The sequence below is a fragment of the Solea senegalensis genome, linkage group LG1 (genome assembly GCF_019176455.1).
Source record: "Solea senegalensis isolate Sse05_10M linkage group LG1, IFAPA_SoseM_1, whole genome shotgun sequence".
Lineage (NCBI taxonomy): Eukaryota > Metazoa > Chordata > Actinopteri > Pleuronectiformes > Soleidae > Solea > Solea senegalensis.
Genome location: NC_058021.1, coordinates 7,436,506 through 7,453,807, shown reverse-complemented (window position 1 = coordinate 7,453,807; position 17,302 = coordinate 7,436,506). Strand labels below are relative to the sequence as shown.

At 41.2% G+C, this 17,302-nt stretch overlaps 1 protein-coding gene across 4 annotated transcripts in view; it reads right to left on the bottom strand.

The window, feature by feature from the left end:
• Positions 1–17,302, bottom strand: part of LOC122767732 (activated CDC42 kinase 1-like) — a 48,648-nt gene that overhangs the window by 20,656 nt on the left and 10,690 nt on the right. The window contains exons 1-2 of one of the 4 annotated variants that reach the window (XM_044023213.1): positions 1,852–2,612; positions 1,683–1,761 (exon numbers count right to left, since the gene is read on the bottom strand). The exons of 1 other annotated variant lie outside the window; for it this stretch is intronic. In XM_044023213.1, coding sequence (XP_043879148.1) covers positions 1,683–1,761; positions 1,852–1,997 — 225 coding nt within the window. In that variant the 5' untranslated portion in view covers positions 1,998–2,612. Of the gene's footprint in view, positions 1–1,682; positions 1,762–1,851; positions 2,613–9,178; positions 11,858–17,302 lie in introns of those variants that run through there. 2 more of the 4 variants (XM_044023190.1, XM_044023198.1) reach the window with 2 other exon arrangements.

Sequence of the window (17,302 nt, the reverse complement as noted above, 5' to 3'; positions counted from 1 at the left end):
AAAAAAAAATAAATAAATAAATAAAAATTACATGCTTTATTGCAATGTCTAAGTGTTTTTCAGAGTAAGATGAGGGACATTTAATCATTACTGCCCCTACAATCATAAGTTCTCCTGCGACTTGACGGGCGAAATGAACTCAAAATAGGGACAAAAGTCAGTCTCTGAAACAATTACTCGATTACCAAATTAATTGTCAACTATTTTGATAATCGTTTAATCGGTTTGAAGCTTTTTTTCATGATTAAAACAAGATTTCTGATTGTTTTGAATATTTTCTGGTTTCTTTGCTCCATATTACAAATAAATCATTAAAAGCTGAATCATTTTGGTTTGTGGACAAAACAAGACATTGGAGAACATCATCAGTTCCAGGTTTGACAAACACAGATAAACCTTTTTTAACATTTTATGACATTTTATGGACCTAACGACTACTTGATTAATCGTTAAAATAATCGGCAGATTAATCGATTAGTTGCAGATCTAGTCTCCGTCTTTTGCATAGAGTTTCAAATGGGCTTTTAAGCTGTTTATGTAATCATGTAATGCAGCCGGGGAGATTATAAAGGTCAGATACATTCAGTCTGTCACGTTAATTCTCTGTGAATTTGAAGTGAACAGTGAAGGCTTATAACCAGCACTGGTGCTGTTCAATACAGTATAAACAAACTGTTTCAAGCAATGCCCACAACTCTATTGTCAACTAAAATATTAGAGAAGAAAAAATATTAAGGATATTGTCAAAAGTCAAACATTTTGGTCTTGTATCTTGACCTGTACAGTGGGATAAGAATGAATATGAGAATATGTAGAGGAGGTGTGAGGTCAGCAGGAGACATGCTGTGTTGAAAACATAAAGTGTGACTTTTTGAAGGAGTCTGAGGAATCCAACCAGGGTCAAAAGTCCCAAAAACAAGACTCTCACAATCTTACTTATGAATGGCCAATGTTTTAACTAGGGTTTATTTTACTTTAACCTTTAAACAATGATATAAAAAACAAATATTACAGAGAAAGTAAGGAAGGATGCAGGATTTTATATGAAAACAACATGATGTGCAAACTGAGAAATGCCTCTGGTCTGAACTCATTCCTCATGGTAGTGGAGAAATGCGCGCGTGCGTGTGCACACACACACACACACACACACGTCTCCTGGCTGAAGCCATGTCCTGTATCAGTTCTGCTCTAACATCCTGCTACAACAACAAGTCTCCCAGAGGACTGCCTCAATGCAGCTACACACACACACACACACACACAGGTTTGAACATCTATTCTTCTTAGGACTCTGCATTAACATCCATTCATTTGGATAGCATAAACAAAGCCTTCTTCCTAACATTAACCAAAACCAAACCCCAACCTTCACTTAACCACAATTCAAATCTTAGCCCTTAACTTAACCAGTTGCTCAGAAACTACGTTCTGCCTCATTATGACCAGGCTTTGATGCCCATGACGACTATTGGTCCTGACAAGGTCAGTGTTTATGCCAGAAAAAGGTCCTAAAGAGGTAACAAATACAAGTATACACACACACCTGCCTCAAACCATATTCATGATATAAATGCTGTATTTTCATATCTGAGAAAATCACATGAATATCCATTTGTCATATTACCACACAATAAATCTTAGTAGACTGACATCAGACATCAGAGAGACAGCAGACTTACTCGGTATACATGAAAGTGTGCCAGGAAGGGGAATGACTTCTTCAGCTTGTCGAAGCGTCGCATCCTGAATTCCCTTTGTCTGGATGGATGTAGGTGCAAGAAAAAAAAAAAAAAAGTGTGTGCACGTTTTAAATACCCAGAGCTGGCAGTTTGTCTTTTAAACTATTACCGGAGCCAGAGTCCTCCCAGTTTGACGTTCCTAGTCTCTGAGGGAATTCTAAGAAGAGCACGCATTCCTTGGATCCAGACCCACAGCTCCAAACCCAAGAGGGGGAAGAAAAACTTCCTACGATCCTGTTCACAGTTCTGCAACATTCCATGGTGGGGCAATCCTTCTGTAAGCCCCTTCTTTACCTTCAGCTCCCTCAAGAAGGCAAAGAGGCATTCATGTGGCACTTCAAGGTGCCACACAACACTCAAAGAGTACTATAATATGTGAGAACAGGCTGTCGAGTGATTACGAGCTGCTGTTTATAGCAGAGAAAGCCTCCCAGCTCTGCCCACTCCAACCATGTGTCCTCCTCAGACAGCAAATGAGCCAGTGATCCAAACTTGTAGAACTTCACTCCTCCTCCTTTCTCCCTTCCTCTCTCTCTCTCTCTCTCTCTCTGTCTGTCTGTCTGTCTGTCTGTCTGCTTCTGTGTCTTTGCGCGTGCAGCTTCTGTCCGTTTGGTTTACCATCCTTCAAATCGAGCATGGGGCTAAAAATAGGAGAAACTTCTTCCCAATTGAATAACCTGCCCGTCAGGCGGACTCGCTCTCTGTGACGCTCGTGTCTCCGGTTTCACATGTTAGGTTACAACAAGATGTGTGTCTCAGTGGTTTCAGAGAACAATAATGTAACTTTGCTCTATGCTGAGTTGATATTCTCATGGTATTCTGACTAGATCCTCAGTTGCTGTCTTTCTTCCCCTCTTCTACCTCCTCCTGCTGTACTTTTCTACTGTCCCCCCCCGCAGGCAGTGAGGCGATTCATGCAGTGCAGAGCAGTGCGTGGTGTCGAGGACAGAGGCCTCATGGTATTCAGGCCGGAGAAGCATTTGATCCAAGGCCAAAGGGTTACATTCAACTGCAGGAAGGAGAGCTTGTTTCCTGTGATGCAACCCCCCCAAACACACACACACACACACACACACACAGAACGAGGGAGAGAGAGCGAGAGAGAGAGCGAGAGAGAGAGAGAGAGAGAGACCCTCCGTTTTCATTACTCCCTCTCTTTATCTATAAATTTGTCATGGTAAAGATATTTGACATATATGACGTATACGATTAAAATTAGGGGTGGGGAAAAAAGATATATCATGTTTGTTTAAAATCTATTCCTGCCCCAGAACTGTAAGAAACATACTAAATTGAAGAACAGCTATAAGTAGCAGTTGCCAATTTATTGGAGTTACCTGCAATCCATAACAGGCCTTTTTGTGATTCATTTGAAGGCGCACATTTGTGCTATTCTAGTTGAGAGTGTCTAATGAGTTTGGAACAGCATTTTATTTGCTTTTCTTAAAGCACTAGAGTTGACAAACATTATTAACAGCAGGGGCAGCTGCAGGTGTTTAAGAAGGGAAAGAAAATGTCAATTATTGATACTATTAAATCACGCACGTATTGTTTTATGATTGAACAGCCATTACAAAGGAATTGACATAAGCATATTGTCCCAGCCCTAATTCTAAAATGACAGGTATTTCATGAATAAGTATATGAGGTATTCCTATTACACAATCCATTTTTCACTGGAAAGTTCTAGAGAAGTAAAAACATAGACTGAATATAGACGTGCCAAGTCAAAAATATCCCAAAAATATGGGTGATGCCATCATTTAGTAAACCAAAAAATTAAAAAAACACTAGCCTGAATGAAGATACATGATCTGAAACCAACCCACCAAGAAACCCTTCAACATAGTACGACCACATGTTCTACAGAAATTGCTGCCATCCTGCCATCCTGTCTTTAATCAAAGTCAGACGCTTTTTTACGACAACAAATCCCATATTGTTGTTGTTTTCTCCTTCCTGTCCCTGCATGACTCCATCGTCTGATCTACTCTCTTTCCTTCCTCTGGAAAACGTTCTATTGAAAAGCAGATAAGAGTGAAAAGAGCAATGGATAAAGAGGGAGACAGCACAAACATGTGAAATTAGGAAACTAAATGCTGAATATTATCTGATGAGACAGGGGCTCGCTACTACCAAGGGTCTGAAAAGCAGCTGGTAAGTGTTTGTTTGGTCAGGCAGAGAGGGAGAGATAACATTTTTGGAGGATTAGAGGCAGGAAATAAAAAGCAGAACCAAATAAAGAAGAAAATGCAACAGGCTGGCCAGACTCAGAGTAGGGAGGGGAGCAGGGATTAATAAAGGAGTGATGTTAAGGGAGGAGTAGAAGGGTGAGGGAGGGCAATTATGCTGCTGTGTTTAAAACAGAGAATAGGTCAAGTATAGTAAGGTGGCCTCAATTTAAGTTTGAAAACTATTTCCACATTTACACCTGCTTAAAAAGTGAAGTAAAAAGACAATTAACAAAATCATGACACTTAGTACATCGTAGTTGCATTCTGTCTAGCGTTTCAGTCTTGTATGTTTTTTTAGCTTCTCTCTTAAGTCTGTGCTTTCATACACAGGATTCTACTGCAACCACATTCACAATACAGTCTCATCTGTGGAGGGAAGGCACCGTGCAATTATAGTGACTCAACTCCTCTACAGAAAATAGCTACGTTTTTCTCAAAAGGTTGCTGGATTTGTCGCTTTTTTTAAGTCCTTAAAATGACAAAAAGTCAAGAAACTAAGCCGCACAGACGTTATTTTCACCTGGAGAAACTTCAGCCCTCAGCTGGTCTGTCACTGACTCAGCCATACAAAGTTGCTGTAAAGCTGTTGAGTCATCCACGTTTAGATCACAGACCCCTTTGTGTGCAGTAAGGTCAGTACGTCTGTCGTAACTTTGATCTAAGAACACATAAATACACTTATGAATGTTAAAGCAATTGTGTATTAGCGCATATATGTAAGGTATTAATATAATAATACCATAGTAAAATGAAACCGAATATGTGAGAATCTTCACCAAACGTAAGGGTACATTTCATTTTAATTATGACAATGAAACAGATGACTCATGCATAACATATATTATAGCTCACGTTCCTTAGAATAAGCAACTGATTCTTGTAAAGACTTGACAGATGTGTAAAAGGTGACTGCAGACAGTAATGAAGAGAGATTGAGGTCAGGAAAAGAAAACAGGGAGGTGACAGTGGAAGGTTCACTGTGTTGAGTGGAGTGAAGAGTTAGTCAACTATCACTGATGGTTGAGCATTTCAAAAATCAAAGGAATGTGTCACAGTGCTTTCAGATGCCTCCAGATGAAACCAATATAATATGGTCAGTAAGTCAAACTGCAGCTCCACTAAGATACCATTAGGTGGCCCCAACTCCTAAGTGAGTAAGCTGTGTTATCACTTAATATGTACAGCTCTGAACGTGCCTCCTGTTTTGAGCAGGTGCACTGTGGACAGCTGAGAACCATCACCATCTGATATTAATAATATTAAGTATCTTTACTGTAAGGTAACGTCTATCACCTATTTTCCTTTTAACAGTTTGTTCATGATAAATGGTCATTTATCATCATTTATGTAGTGCTTTTCTAGTCTTGACCACTCACAGTGCTTTACACTACAGTTTTACTTTTCACACCAATTATAACACTGTGAGCACAGCCACCAGACTCTCACCCAAGGACACTTCAGCAGCACACAATTTAGAGGAGACAGTGACTGAACCATCAAACATCTGATAAGAATACGACCCGTTACACATCTAAACACATATAAACATATTCCTTGTTTTAAGAAACCAGGACTAGAATTTCCAGCTGATTAGATTAATATTAAATTAAATTTAAAAAAAATCAACACAGAATTAAAGCCTGTATTGTTTGTTTGATGTTTACCAGGCTTACAGATATATGGCCACATGCCTATCAGAGCTACATGAGACATGAGTAGCCTCCAAGCAACCTACCATCAGTATGTGAGACATTTAGAGGACATCTGTAAATTGTATCAATAGAAAATAACCAGGGTAACACTTGCAGTGTCTTGTGTCAGATGTACTTGGACCCTCACACTAACAATGAGACAGCCACTGAAGGCATGTCTCGCTGCTCCTATCTCATATTTCATGTCACCTTCATCATGTGCACACACTCATACACATAGAGAAAAAACAAGTATTATGACTCACTAGCTGTATTGTAGCTCCCTGTGAGGTCCACATTATGTCTGAGCAGGGCAACACACACATTCATACTGTACATTAAGATTGATTCTGTAATATGAAGCTCACTGTACACAGACACAGGCGTGCAGCGGCACGCAATGACTTTGTGTGGATTCACACTGACGTACAATGCTGGGAATTAACAAAGCTTAGTGGATACGCTTGGACACACTGCCAGTGCATTTATAAAATGAGTTGTAACCTTTTCATGGCAAAGCATCAAACTGTGGTTTGGAGTCTGATGCCAAAGACTGGAGAACTGGAGTGAAGGAGTAGAAAAGCAAATGTTGATAATCCCTATTACAACTCTGCAAGCAAAACTCCTACACACACACTTGATTTTTCTGACGGAGGCCTGCATGCACAGACAAACAAAGATGCGTCATTCATGATCTCACAAATAATAACCCTCTGCCAAGAGTCAGGCATTTATGCTTTCCTTAGATCCCATCCACAGCCCCCTATCATTCACAGGGTAAGGAGAGGAGAGGTGTAATGTGGTGGGCATCCACAGGGAGAAGAGCTGACAGTGGGCATGAAAGGAACTCAGTGCTGGATATAAACAGAACATGTGTGTTGCCTTTTGACAACAAAGCTTGTTTTGGTAGCTTGGCCTAATATGCATAATGCCAGACAACCAAAACAACCCCCACCAACGCTTGCCAGCATTTCCTCCACCCTTCCTAAGCCAGCCCTTCGCTGATCCCCCCCAAAGCTGGTTAAAGGAGGGTTTTAGTGAAAAATATCAGTCAAAAGTCATGATTGACCTCCCACACACACACTCAACAGTATGTGAACCAAAATCTAGGACATGCCATGTGCTACAATAAGATAAATAGTGAGTAATTATTATTTGCATGTCTGCATAAAAACGACAGACAATCAACAATATTCCTGGACTAAATCAATCCAGCATTTTCAGAGAGGGAACTACAGCAGCAAGGCTGTCTCACTAATCCGCTCATGCTCTATAGGGGGAAAAGCATAGTGGGAACAGATCAGCTTCACTAATGAAATGGTTGCCCTCATAAAACCTGTCACTTCTATTGCCTTAATGCAAACCACATTTACTTTATCTCTACAACCATCTGATGGAGGTGGTATGGTTGTATGCTGTGGGTTCGCGTTGTGTAATGTGTATGTTATCAAGACTGCGAAAAACCACTGTTTTTAGCCCAAAGTTGCAGCTGTAGGAAGAGACTGATCTGATTCAGCAGCCAGGACAGCTGCTGTGTTCATCGGCTTAACCCGAACAGACAGTCCACATTCATGTCCTTTCATCCAGTCATTATATTTTCAATAACCGTTGATTGAAGGATCCATCACGGTTCACAATGTGTGGGAGCAGGACAGCGTGTTTGCTTGTTTTTTGTTTCCTTGCACTGAGGAAACTTTTTGATGTATCTGCAATGCAATCGTATTTCATAAAATAATTTGTTTATTCAGCTTTTGAATTTGCAAACGGATGCTGACTGACATTAACTGATATCACGAGTTTGTAGAGTTTCAAGCCAGTTACATCATCCTCTGTGTTGTGTCACGGAAGCTTCAAATAATGACCGAGGCGAAAAACTAACAGGAAAAGTAAACAGCAAGTTAAGCTAAAACAAGAAGCAATGCAGCCGGAAAACCTGCATATTGCTTACTCCACCTTCAGTTCCATGTTTTTAAATCAATATCAAATTACCATTAATTGGATTCTGTCACATTCACTGTAAATGATGTATAGAGAGTTTTAACATCCATGTTAACAGTTGTAAAGCAGATAACTTAAATCATATTATTTAATTATGTTAAACTTAACTTCAAGGCAACAATTAATAATACAACAATCTGTCTTTTGTCACTTTTCCTGTCTGCCTCTATGTGCAAGCCTCATCCCAAGAGGGTATAACTGTCTAATACTTGGTCACTGTGCCCATTCTGCAGCACTTCATCAATGACCTCATGGTTCTGTATTCAATAACTCGGCACACACAGGGGCTGGCCTTGTGCGTGGGTGAGACATGCTGTGTGTTGTGTTGGTTGAGGAGGGTGGTGGTGACATACAAGCGTAAAAGAGCTGTTTCTGTGCGACACATGAATGAGCACTTAGATCTACAACATTTACACAATTTGTAAAGGCCTTTTTTCTGGGCTTCTACTGCGGAAAATCACAGGTGATAGTAATATACTAAATTCATGGTTTTTAAAATGCTATTTCAAACTGTAATATACAAAAAGCAAAGGCTGCAATTAAGTTTTTTATCCAGCCATCTTCTACTGCTTCATCCTCCACATGAGGGCATTGTACCAATCTCAGCTGACATAGGGTGATAGGCGGGGAACACCCTGGACAAACAACCATCCACACTCACACTTACAGTGAAGAGTGTCCAATTTACCTAATCCTCAAATTGCATGTTTTTTGACTGTGGAAGGAAAACAGAGAACCCGGACAAAACCCACACACAGGCAGGGAGAACATGGATTGTTTTGATTTAAAATAATACATAAATTGGCTCCTATCACTTTTTAAATCTATAACATAGATTACTATTTATCTCTGAACAGTACAGTTCCAGGAGCTGCTGCACAGAGCGAGGGAGGGTGATCTCAGTGCTTTAGGTGTAATTTATTTTCCATTTATTTTACAAAACTTAACATGGACAATGGTCCACAGCAAAGTTAAAAAAACATTTAAAAGTCCTCTGCGACCCATCTGTGGGTTCCGTCCCCAGTCTCTGGGACGGAGTGGTCAAGAAGGACCTCGTAGTTCATGCCCTTTTCTGTGGAAGACTTTGCTATGAGGCCTGGAACCACATTATGACGCACGTATTGGGATAATATTGTATTGTGAAGCCTCGGACGATTCCCACCCCTAACAACACAGTGGATATAGAAATGTGTTGACTAGTTAAAATATATAAATATATATATATTGAAAATCAAGTGCTCTATAATTTCCAAATGTCGCAATAAGACATGAGTGTGATCCAGTCCGCAATACAGACCCTGAAGCACAAACGATGCGCATTCAAATTGCAAAAGACACAGATTATTTTTCATATCAAAAATGAATTTCTGTGCAGTGACACATAGACCTAGTGCAGAAACGAGCGAGTCTCACACCCCTGTTGCATTTTCCATTGACAGGATTCATAAAACCAGCTGAAAAGTCTGTGAGGCAGGACGAGTGCAGTGTAATCAAATGAAGTGTAGAGGTGTACCTCTTCGTCATCACTGGGCAGACATTGGTAATCAGGCTCCAAGGTCTCCTGCAGCCTCTGGTATTCTGCCGTCTCCCCCATCATGGAGCACGGAGCTGAGCTACCACTCAGTCACTATCTGCCCGGGGCTAGGTGTCCTCAAAGTCCTCAGATTCCAGTCAGCGAGCAACCCACGCACTGAGCCGGTCAGTCAGTCGGTCAGTTAGTCAGGCGGCCTCAGCTGTCATTAAGAGGACAAGTACAGAATTCTGGACATCAGTTACAGAACAGTGTTGCTTCAGCCAAGTACTCCGTTCCTGTGACTCCCACCTTCATTGTCTTCTTTTAAGGTTGAGTCAGCATTTGTTTATAACGGCCAGACAATGCTTTCCTCATTTTCACACGGTGGAAACACATTCACTGACTGACCAGTGATTTCACAAATTGATTCCTCTGCAGATAATCATTCTTGGTGCAGAATCAACAGAGTCCATATTTTCACTTTGTTTTGTGCAGGCAGCAATTTTTTTCCTCCTCCGCTTTGTTAAAAAGAAGTAGTTTCAAAAAGGGTCCCTTTTTTGCATCACATCATCAAAGTGCAAAGCGTCTCATTGTCCATAAAGGCAAGGAAATTCAGTGTGGGTCCTCAGTGCTGCTGCAGTCAGGATGGAGCATTAGGATGAAGCAGCCAAGGTGTGGCACTTTGAGGTGACAAATCTGTCAGGCTCTATTTCAGTCGTCCCATCTGATGCCACGACAATAACTTCTACCCTCAATCTCTCTCTTGCTCTACTTCGCTCGTCTTTGCTCTCTCTCTCTCTCTCGCTCTCCGACTGCTCTTGTCCGCCTTGCCTTACTGCTGACGCATGCTTTTCATATCTAACGATGCCCCCCTCGCTCCCTCTTTCTATTTCTGTGCCCAGGGCATCACTCCATCCAGCTTACCTCCTCTCACTTCTCATCAGGAGTGAAATATCACAGCAGAGAAGAGGAGACATCGTCCCGGAGCTGCTTTCCATCATCTGTGTTTTGTTCATCCTTCCTTTGTGTGCTTCTGTTTTTTTCACCCACAGATCTTGAGCAGCTGTCCAATCGAACAGGCAGCTCAGCTATGACTATCCAGACTATCGTCTGATAAGATTTTCAACGCCGCTTTGTCCTAAATGGACTTCCTGGTTGCTCAGTCGATGTCTTGTCCCTCATTGTTGTTGTTATTGTTTTTCCCCCTGCACTCCTCTGTACAGCCCTTCACCCGCTAACCCGCTTTCCACACCCCACACCCCTCCACTCAATGTTTTTCCATTTCAGCCCCAGCTCAATGATTTGGTGAATGATCGCCTCCTCTATTACCGTGGCAACATCAGCCATCATCCCACCTCCTCCCTACTCGCCTGTGTGCTGTGGTCACAGCGTTCCAGTCAGCAGTGGTCCTGACAGAAGCAGCCAATGACAGCAATGCAGGCCGACAGGAGAGGGAGGGGGAGGAGAGACAAGGGCCAGAGGCGGGGGAGCCCTAATGAGGAGAGTTAATCTTCCCTCTGAGAGGGAGAAAAACACGGACATGCTGCTTTGTGCATTTTTGTGTGAATGTGTGTGTGCGTCAAAAGCACCTCTCCAATATAAGGAGGGTGTCCAGGCCATCTGGATGATTGCTGGAAGGACATCTGGACCGAGAGGAAAATAGAATAAAAGAATAGCGTGTGCATGTGTGTGTACCTCCTGGTCTTTCCCAAGCTGTGTGTGACTATAACCACCACCATTAACACATCTTAATGACAGCCACAGAGAGAACTCATCCACCAATAGACCCTCCTTTTCACATGCTCACTCTCCATTCCCTCTTTCTCATCCTAGACACTAGACGCTCTCTCTTCTGTCCCGTTCGCGTCTTCCCTCTCATTCCTCTGCCTCTCCTCTGTCGTTGAATCAGCTCCTCTAGAAGCTGGCTGTCACACATGACAGAAAATATGCAATAATGCAGATATGTCTAGCAAACATATACTGTGGTGTGTCGTGAAAAAAAAGACAGAGTATGAGTATGTGTATGCAGTTGTTCACAAGACGGAAAGCTGCATCACTGAATTCATCACACGACGTCTACAAGGCAGTGCCATGCAGCAAATTCTCTGCCCATGAACCACTTATTACATCTGAATCCTACATCAATGAGCCGTATCTGCTCAGTCTGTGCAGTAATGTCTGAGTAAAGCTTGGAGGCTTCAAGTGTGGCTTTGCCAGAATGCTTCTTATCCGTCTACAGACTGTCAGTTTATTCTGGTGCATGATTAAAATATCAATATTTGCAGTGAAAATGAACCCCGATGTAGTACTTTTTACTTTAAATGACAGGGTACAGTCATAGCTGACAATTCAAACCGACTAAAGTTCAGGACAATTTAGAGTAATTTACAAGTGGTCTAACAGACAGCTCAGAGTCGTGTGAGACCACAGCGGTCAAGATTTGTGCAGAGGATACAGGAAATGGCATCTATTAAAAGACTGATTTAAGGATTTTAGGAATCGATATCAGATCTTTCAAAGAGAGACGGATATGAATTGAAGTGATGTTAATGCTGCCGTTTACCTCCCCCCCCGATGAAGTCAACATGCTCCACAACAGGCGGTATGACAGTTCAGTATAATAAGAATAAGGCATTGTTGCATGTTTTTTTTGTTTTTTACATTGTGTGGATGTATTTCGACATGTTCCTGACTCGCCGAACTTCCACATTTTTAACATCCTCCACCAACTGCCACACTTTGTTTTTGTACTGAGCGGTGACTTAACTGCACTTTATGCAGTTTTTCCCACCTATTGATAACTTAAATTTATTTTAGAATGTGGAAAAATAACCCTGTAATACACAAATGCTAGGACTATAATGTGACCCCAGAGGTTTTGTCAGCCATCTTGAGTCAGGGGAAAGGTAAAGCTGAGCCTGGTAAAACATATAAACGCCTTCTCTCTCCTCATGATGGACGGCATGGAGAAGCACATCAGACAGGCTGTGGGTGTAACAGTACAGAGTTCCCAGCCCAAACATCAGTGGTTCTTGTAACCCTCCCTCCCGAAGAGCATTTGAAGTCCTTAAAGATTAAAATACAGACTCCTGGGTCCCACCAGTCTCTTTACGACTGTTGGTGGGTCGACTCTGGGGGCAGGAGTAAGCTTTTGAACAGGAGCAGGATGAAATCCCTCATGTCTACTGTTGATATAGAGCTCATAGCGTGGAAATATAATCAAGCTAGCAATTTCACAGTAAAGCAGAAGAGGTCACGGTGTACTGTATCTGTGTGTCTATCTTGGCGCTTACAGAAACTTTATTGCAAATATGTTATATCTGTATTAACAAGAGGATCAAGGGCTAATAAATAAGATGTCAAATATTATCTACCACTAAATAAGGCTGACCAAAAAAAAAAAAATCACAAAACGCCATTTTCAAATCGCAGGAGGCGAAGTATGTCTTAAAGCCAAAAAGTGTGAAATATTGCCATTTAAGATTAAATATTGTCCTGACCTATACACATCATACTCTACAGACTGAAGAAAACATCTTTGTTTCACACAGATGTGCACAAATATCACACAGTAATCATTTTAAATATGTTAATAATTATGCAAAAAGTAACATTCCCTCTCGATATCACAAATCATATTGCAAAACGCAATTTCAGTCAAAAACAATCGCAATTGGATATTTATTCAAAATCGTTCAGCCCTAGCACTGAAACAGTTTTAGAAAAGCACAAAATACAAAGAAAATACAAACCCGATCTACTGGACCATGTGAGTACTATTCATCACCCACATAGATAAACACAGGGCCCCAAAAAAATGCAGGAATTCCACATTAAAAATGTTTTAATGAGACAATCAGAAAAACTACGCCACGCCTAACCAGAGGAACTCTTGATAGCATCATTGTGGTTACTTTCTCCTTCTGAGACACAAACAAATTTAGCAACTGTTGACACATCCTGTAGCTTGCACAGTGACATTAAGTAGCAAACGTTTGCGGAGCTGATTCGTAACACAATGATCGTAAGTTCTCCAACACACAAGAATTTTTTAAAACCACATCAAGCAGCGGAGGGTTCATTCCTAACTCTGCAATTCCCTACCAGAACTCATTACCCTGTCAACACAACTCATGTTGTGCTATCCCTCCCACTTCATACATCCTGAAATCCAAGACATTGTGTTTTCACAAATATTGCACCAGTAAAGAGAAATGAAAATTAAAATGAGAGGAGATGCTGCATCTTTACATTCAGCTTCAATAAGTTTCACATATACTTCAACTTAAAATATGTTCCAGACCTGATTTTCCACATGAATCCTCTTTAACAACCAACACCAAAAAAGCACAAACACGAAAGAAGCTTTTCTTCTTAAAAAGCCACGGAAGCAACACCAACCACAAATATCTGCTCAGAGATTAGCGGTGTTGATTCAGACGATGACTTCACCTGAGAGTGAAGAACAGCAGACATGCTCCCAGATGATTCAGAACCATATGAAAGGAGACGTTACGTTTGACCAATGACTACACGACTGCGCTTAGGTCAGTATTCCTGAGAAACTGTTGACATAGTAAAAAAAAGTCATTGGCCAGTGAGGAAGCTGATGTAGCTGTGGTCAGGGTGTGGACTGTGGAGAAAGGGTACAGTGTCTTCCTCACTGTCGATCATAAACTGCAGCAAACAAGGTTTGAGTTGAGGAAATCTTTCTTGTGTGTCGTTACGCTTTCTCCTAATTTCCTGACATTGAATTAAGGCTCTGCCCTCATGATATTTTTTTTAATTTCCTGCCAAATTAAGCCATTAAGTGCCCAAAATGATGATAATAATGAACGATAAAGACAAGAAAGAAAAAATGCAATGTTTCTCATGTTGTAGTCGCAGTAGTAGTCCTGGCTTGTATTTTCCAGGCCCAGTATAAACAGAATTATACACCTAATCACAACTGCAGGCTATGAAAATCAAAATGTAATTGTGATACTTATAATTATCATTATTATGATTATTATTATTAGTAGTAGTAGTAGTAGTAGTATCATTATTATTATTGTTATTATTAATTAAGTGTTTTAGTTGGTGTAATTGACTCACTGGCCTGGGGTGGCTGGTTAGGGCTGAATTATTAACTGTTTTGAAAATACAGAAGCAGCAATTCAGGATATTTATTATGCAGCACATCTGACTCTGAGTCTATACTTAACTGTCAGAGATTGTTTACAGAAAGGACCTATTGTTTTTCATTGCAATAATTGTTTTTTTGTCACTTTTTTTTATTATTACCAACGCCACATCTTTTGTGATAATTGTTTTTGATGTTCCATGCCAATTAAAAAATAACATGTTGGAGATGATTAATATAGGTTGTCATACTATATATATAATAGTGAACTGAAGCTTAGCCAAATTAATTGCAATATCTGTCAGAAAAAATATGTGTATTGTTGTGTAGTATACAGCTATGTAGGATAGAAGAGAGAATATGCAGACATGTGTGATATGTGTGAGTTGAACGTTGTCCCCAGTTTGACTGGGCAGTGGGCACAGAGTCAAACCTACAGATTTCATACGGAGTTGTCAGGGGAAACATTATCCTTCAGCAAATCCTCTCATATCACCCCTTTCCTAGAAAGATTTCCACTTCAGCTGAATCGGAGGGGAACAGGCATGCTCGACAAATCCACTGTGAACAAAGGTATGCGACAAAGAGAGGGATGCATGTTTGCTTTTGAATGAACGTGAGAGAGTGAGAGATAGATATACCCCTATGCTGTATAATCCTCAGCTTTCAAGCTGTCTTTCTATAAAGTGTTGAAGGGACACGTGAGCGTGTGAGCGGTGTTGGCTTTCCCTCATCCCTGCAGGCTAAACAGGTGAGATTTAAGAGGGTGACCTAAAGCCTGTGGAGCAAAACCAGGCCACGCAAAATACCAGAGGACAGGATTAGGGAAACAAGGGGATGGGATGAGGGTCCTACTTAATCTGTGTGTGCATTTGGGCCAAGGTCACAGGTGAAGAGGTATGCAAATCATCAGAAGGTAAAGCTCTCTTTGACTCAGTGCCATCTAGATGCCTGGTCATATATTAAGCAAAGGGCTTTTGAGTGTGCATACTTGTATTTGCTATCTCTTCAGGACCTTTACTGGCATAAATACTGACCTCGTCAGGACCAGTAGTCCCCGTGGAGACCAAAACTTGAGCCTAATGAGGCTGAGCCTCATTTCTCAGGACCTGGTTAAGTTAAGGTTAAAATTAGGCATGAACTAGTTATGATTAAGGTTAGGGATAAAGCTTTGTTTAGGCTGTCCAAATAAATGGAAGTCAGTGCAGTGTCCTCAGAAGAGTAGCAAACATACACACTCATTCTACCCCTCAGTTCACATGCCTGGAATCACAGAAACATTAAGATGATATAGGATACAACTATGGTGCAGCCTAAACAACTTGATGCCAAAAACTCTCCATTCAAAGACGGCTTACAGTAAAAGAAGAAAGCAAATGTTGCTGAAATCACAAACAGTGTAATTACTCTAGCTGCCAGCGGGGGGAGACAGAACCTTCAAATTAACATTAACATAATAAAGTTTAACACTGGAGAAGGTGATTCAGAAGAGTGATTCAGCAGCGGAGAGAAGACGCTGCAGGATGCTGCTCAAACCAACGCCAGGTTAAATATTAATAATTGTCTGGTAGGTCTGTGTGCACAGTTTCCAGGAAAACAATCTATTTTTGGGAAAAAAAATATCTCCCAAGAAGTGATACAAACAGTTTACCCTTTAGTTTGTCAGTCAGAAAAACATGCCAGTTTACTTATTTCACTCCACACACGCTCTCTCCCCCGCCAAAGAACAATATGACAGATTGTGTATCAGGACTTTAGCAAAACAACATACTGTAGATATTACTGTGTAGGATGTACAATAATAACAAATCCCTAGTTTGTGGATGTAGATGTGTACTTGATCATGAGTTTTTGAGATATCTGTCCAACTTGAAATGAAAATAAATTTGATGTGCTTTTCTTATTGTGTAAAAGTACGTGTGGGCACGGAAGTGCGTGTGGCAACACAGTCTCTGCAATATACACTGATGAATTGCATCATCATGTGGTAAGTGTAAGTATTAGGTCAATGTGTAAGCTGCTCTTCTGGCTTCCTGTATCTACCCAGAAGGAGTGTGACTGAGCAGACAACAGAGATAAGAGAGAAAACAACACATTGTACCTTGTAGCCCAGTGTGTGTGTGTGTGTGTGTGTGTGTTGTATGGTACCTCTTTTCTGGTATAAACACTGATCTTGTCAGGCCCAGTAGGCCTTATGGAGACCAAAACCTGGTCCCAATGAGACAGAACCTCATTTCTGAGGAAGTGGTTAGGTTTAGGGCTAAGATTTAAAAGTAGTTAAGGTTGTGCAGGAAATGGTTACGGTTGAGGTTAGGTTTAATCCTTTGTTTAGGCTTTCCAAATGAGTGGAAGTCAATGTAGAGTCCTTAATATATAAAAGGACAGAGATATTTACAGGACAAAAAAAAAAAATCGAAATCCTGATATAAACAGTACATCTATGTGTGAGCACTCCTGTGATGCGTGATGCAGGGTCCACAGCATGGCCTTCTCCACTCCAAACAAGCAGAGCTGAAAGCCAAACCAGCTATTAGCACATATGAGCTGCTGGTCTACTGCCAACTTATTTGCTCATTTGTGTTGCTCTGCTAAACCAGAACAAGGGATTTCATACACCTGAAATCACAATTGAACCTAACAAGTGTTGAGGTGGCAGTGGATCAGCCACTCCTGTGTCCCTGCAAGCTAGAATCGCCAGTATTCTTTGTATGAACTGTGGTGTGGGAGTCATTCTTGTGGGATATTTCCACCTGCTCTACTCGCCTTGCCTCGGACGACACGGCACGATTAGGTTGCATCTCCACTACAAAAAAAGTACCTACTTAACGTGGGCGGAGTCATTACTGCACAGCTGAGTGAAACTGTAGTTTCAACTTGATTTCTGTCCACACGTCCCGGGGGTACAGCCTCCTACTCCACAGACCCACAGCGGCAGCGGTCTGTGATGCCACTCGCGATCGCCGCCGCTGTCCCTAAATACACAACTCCACTTTAACAGACTC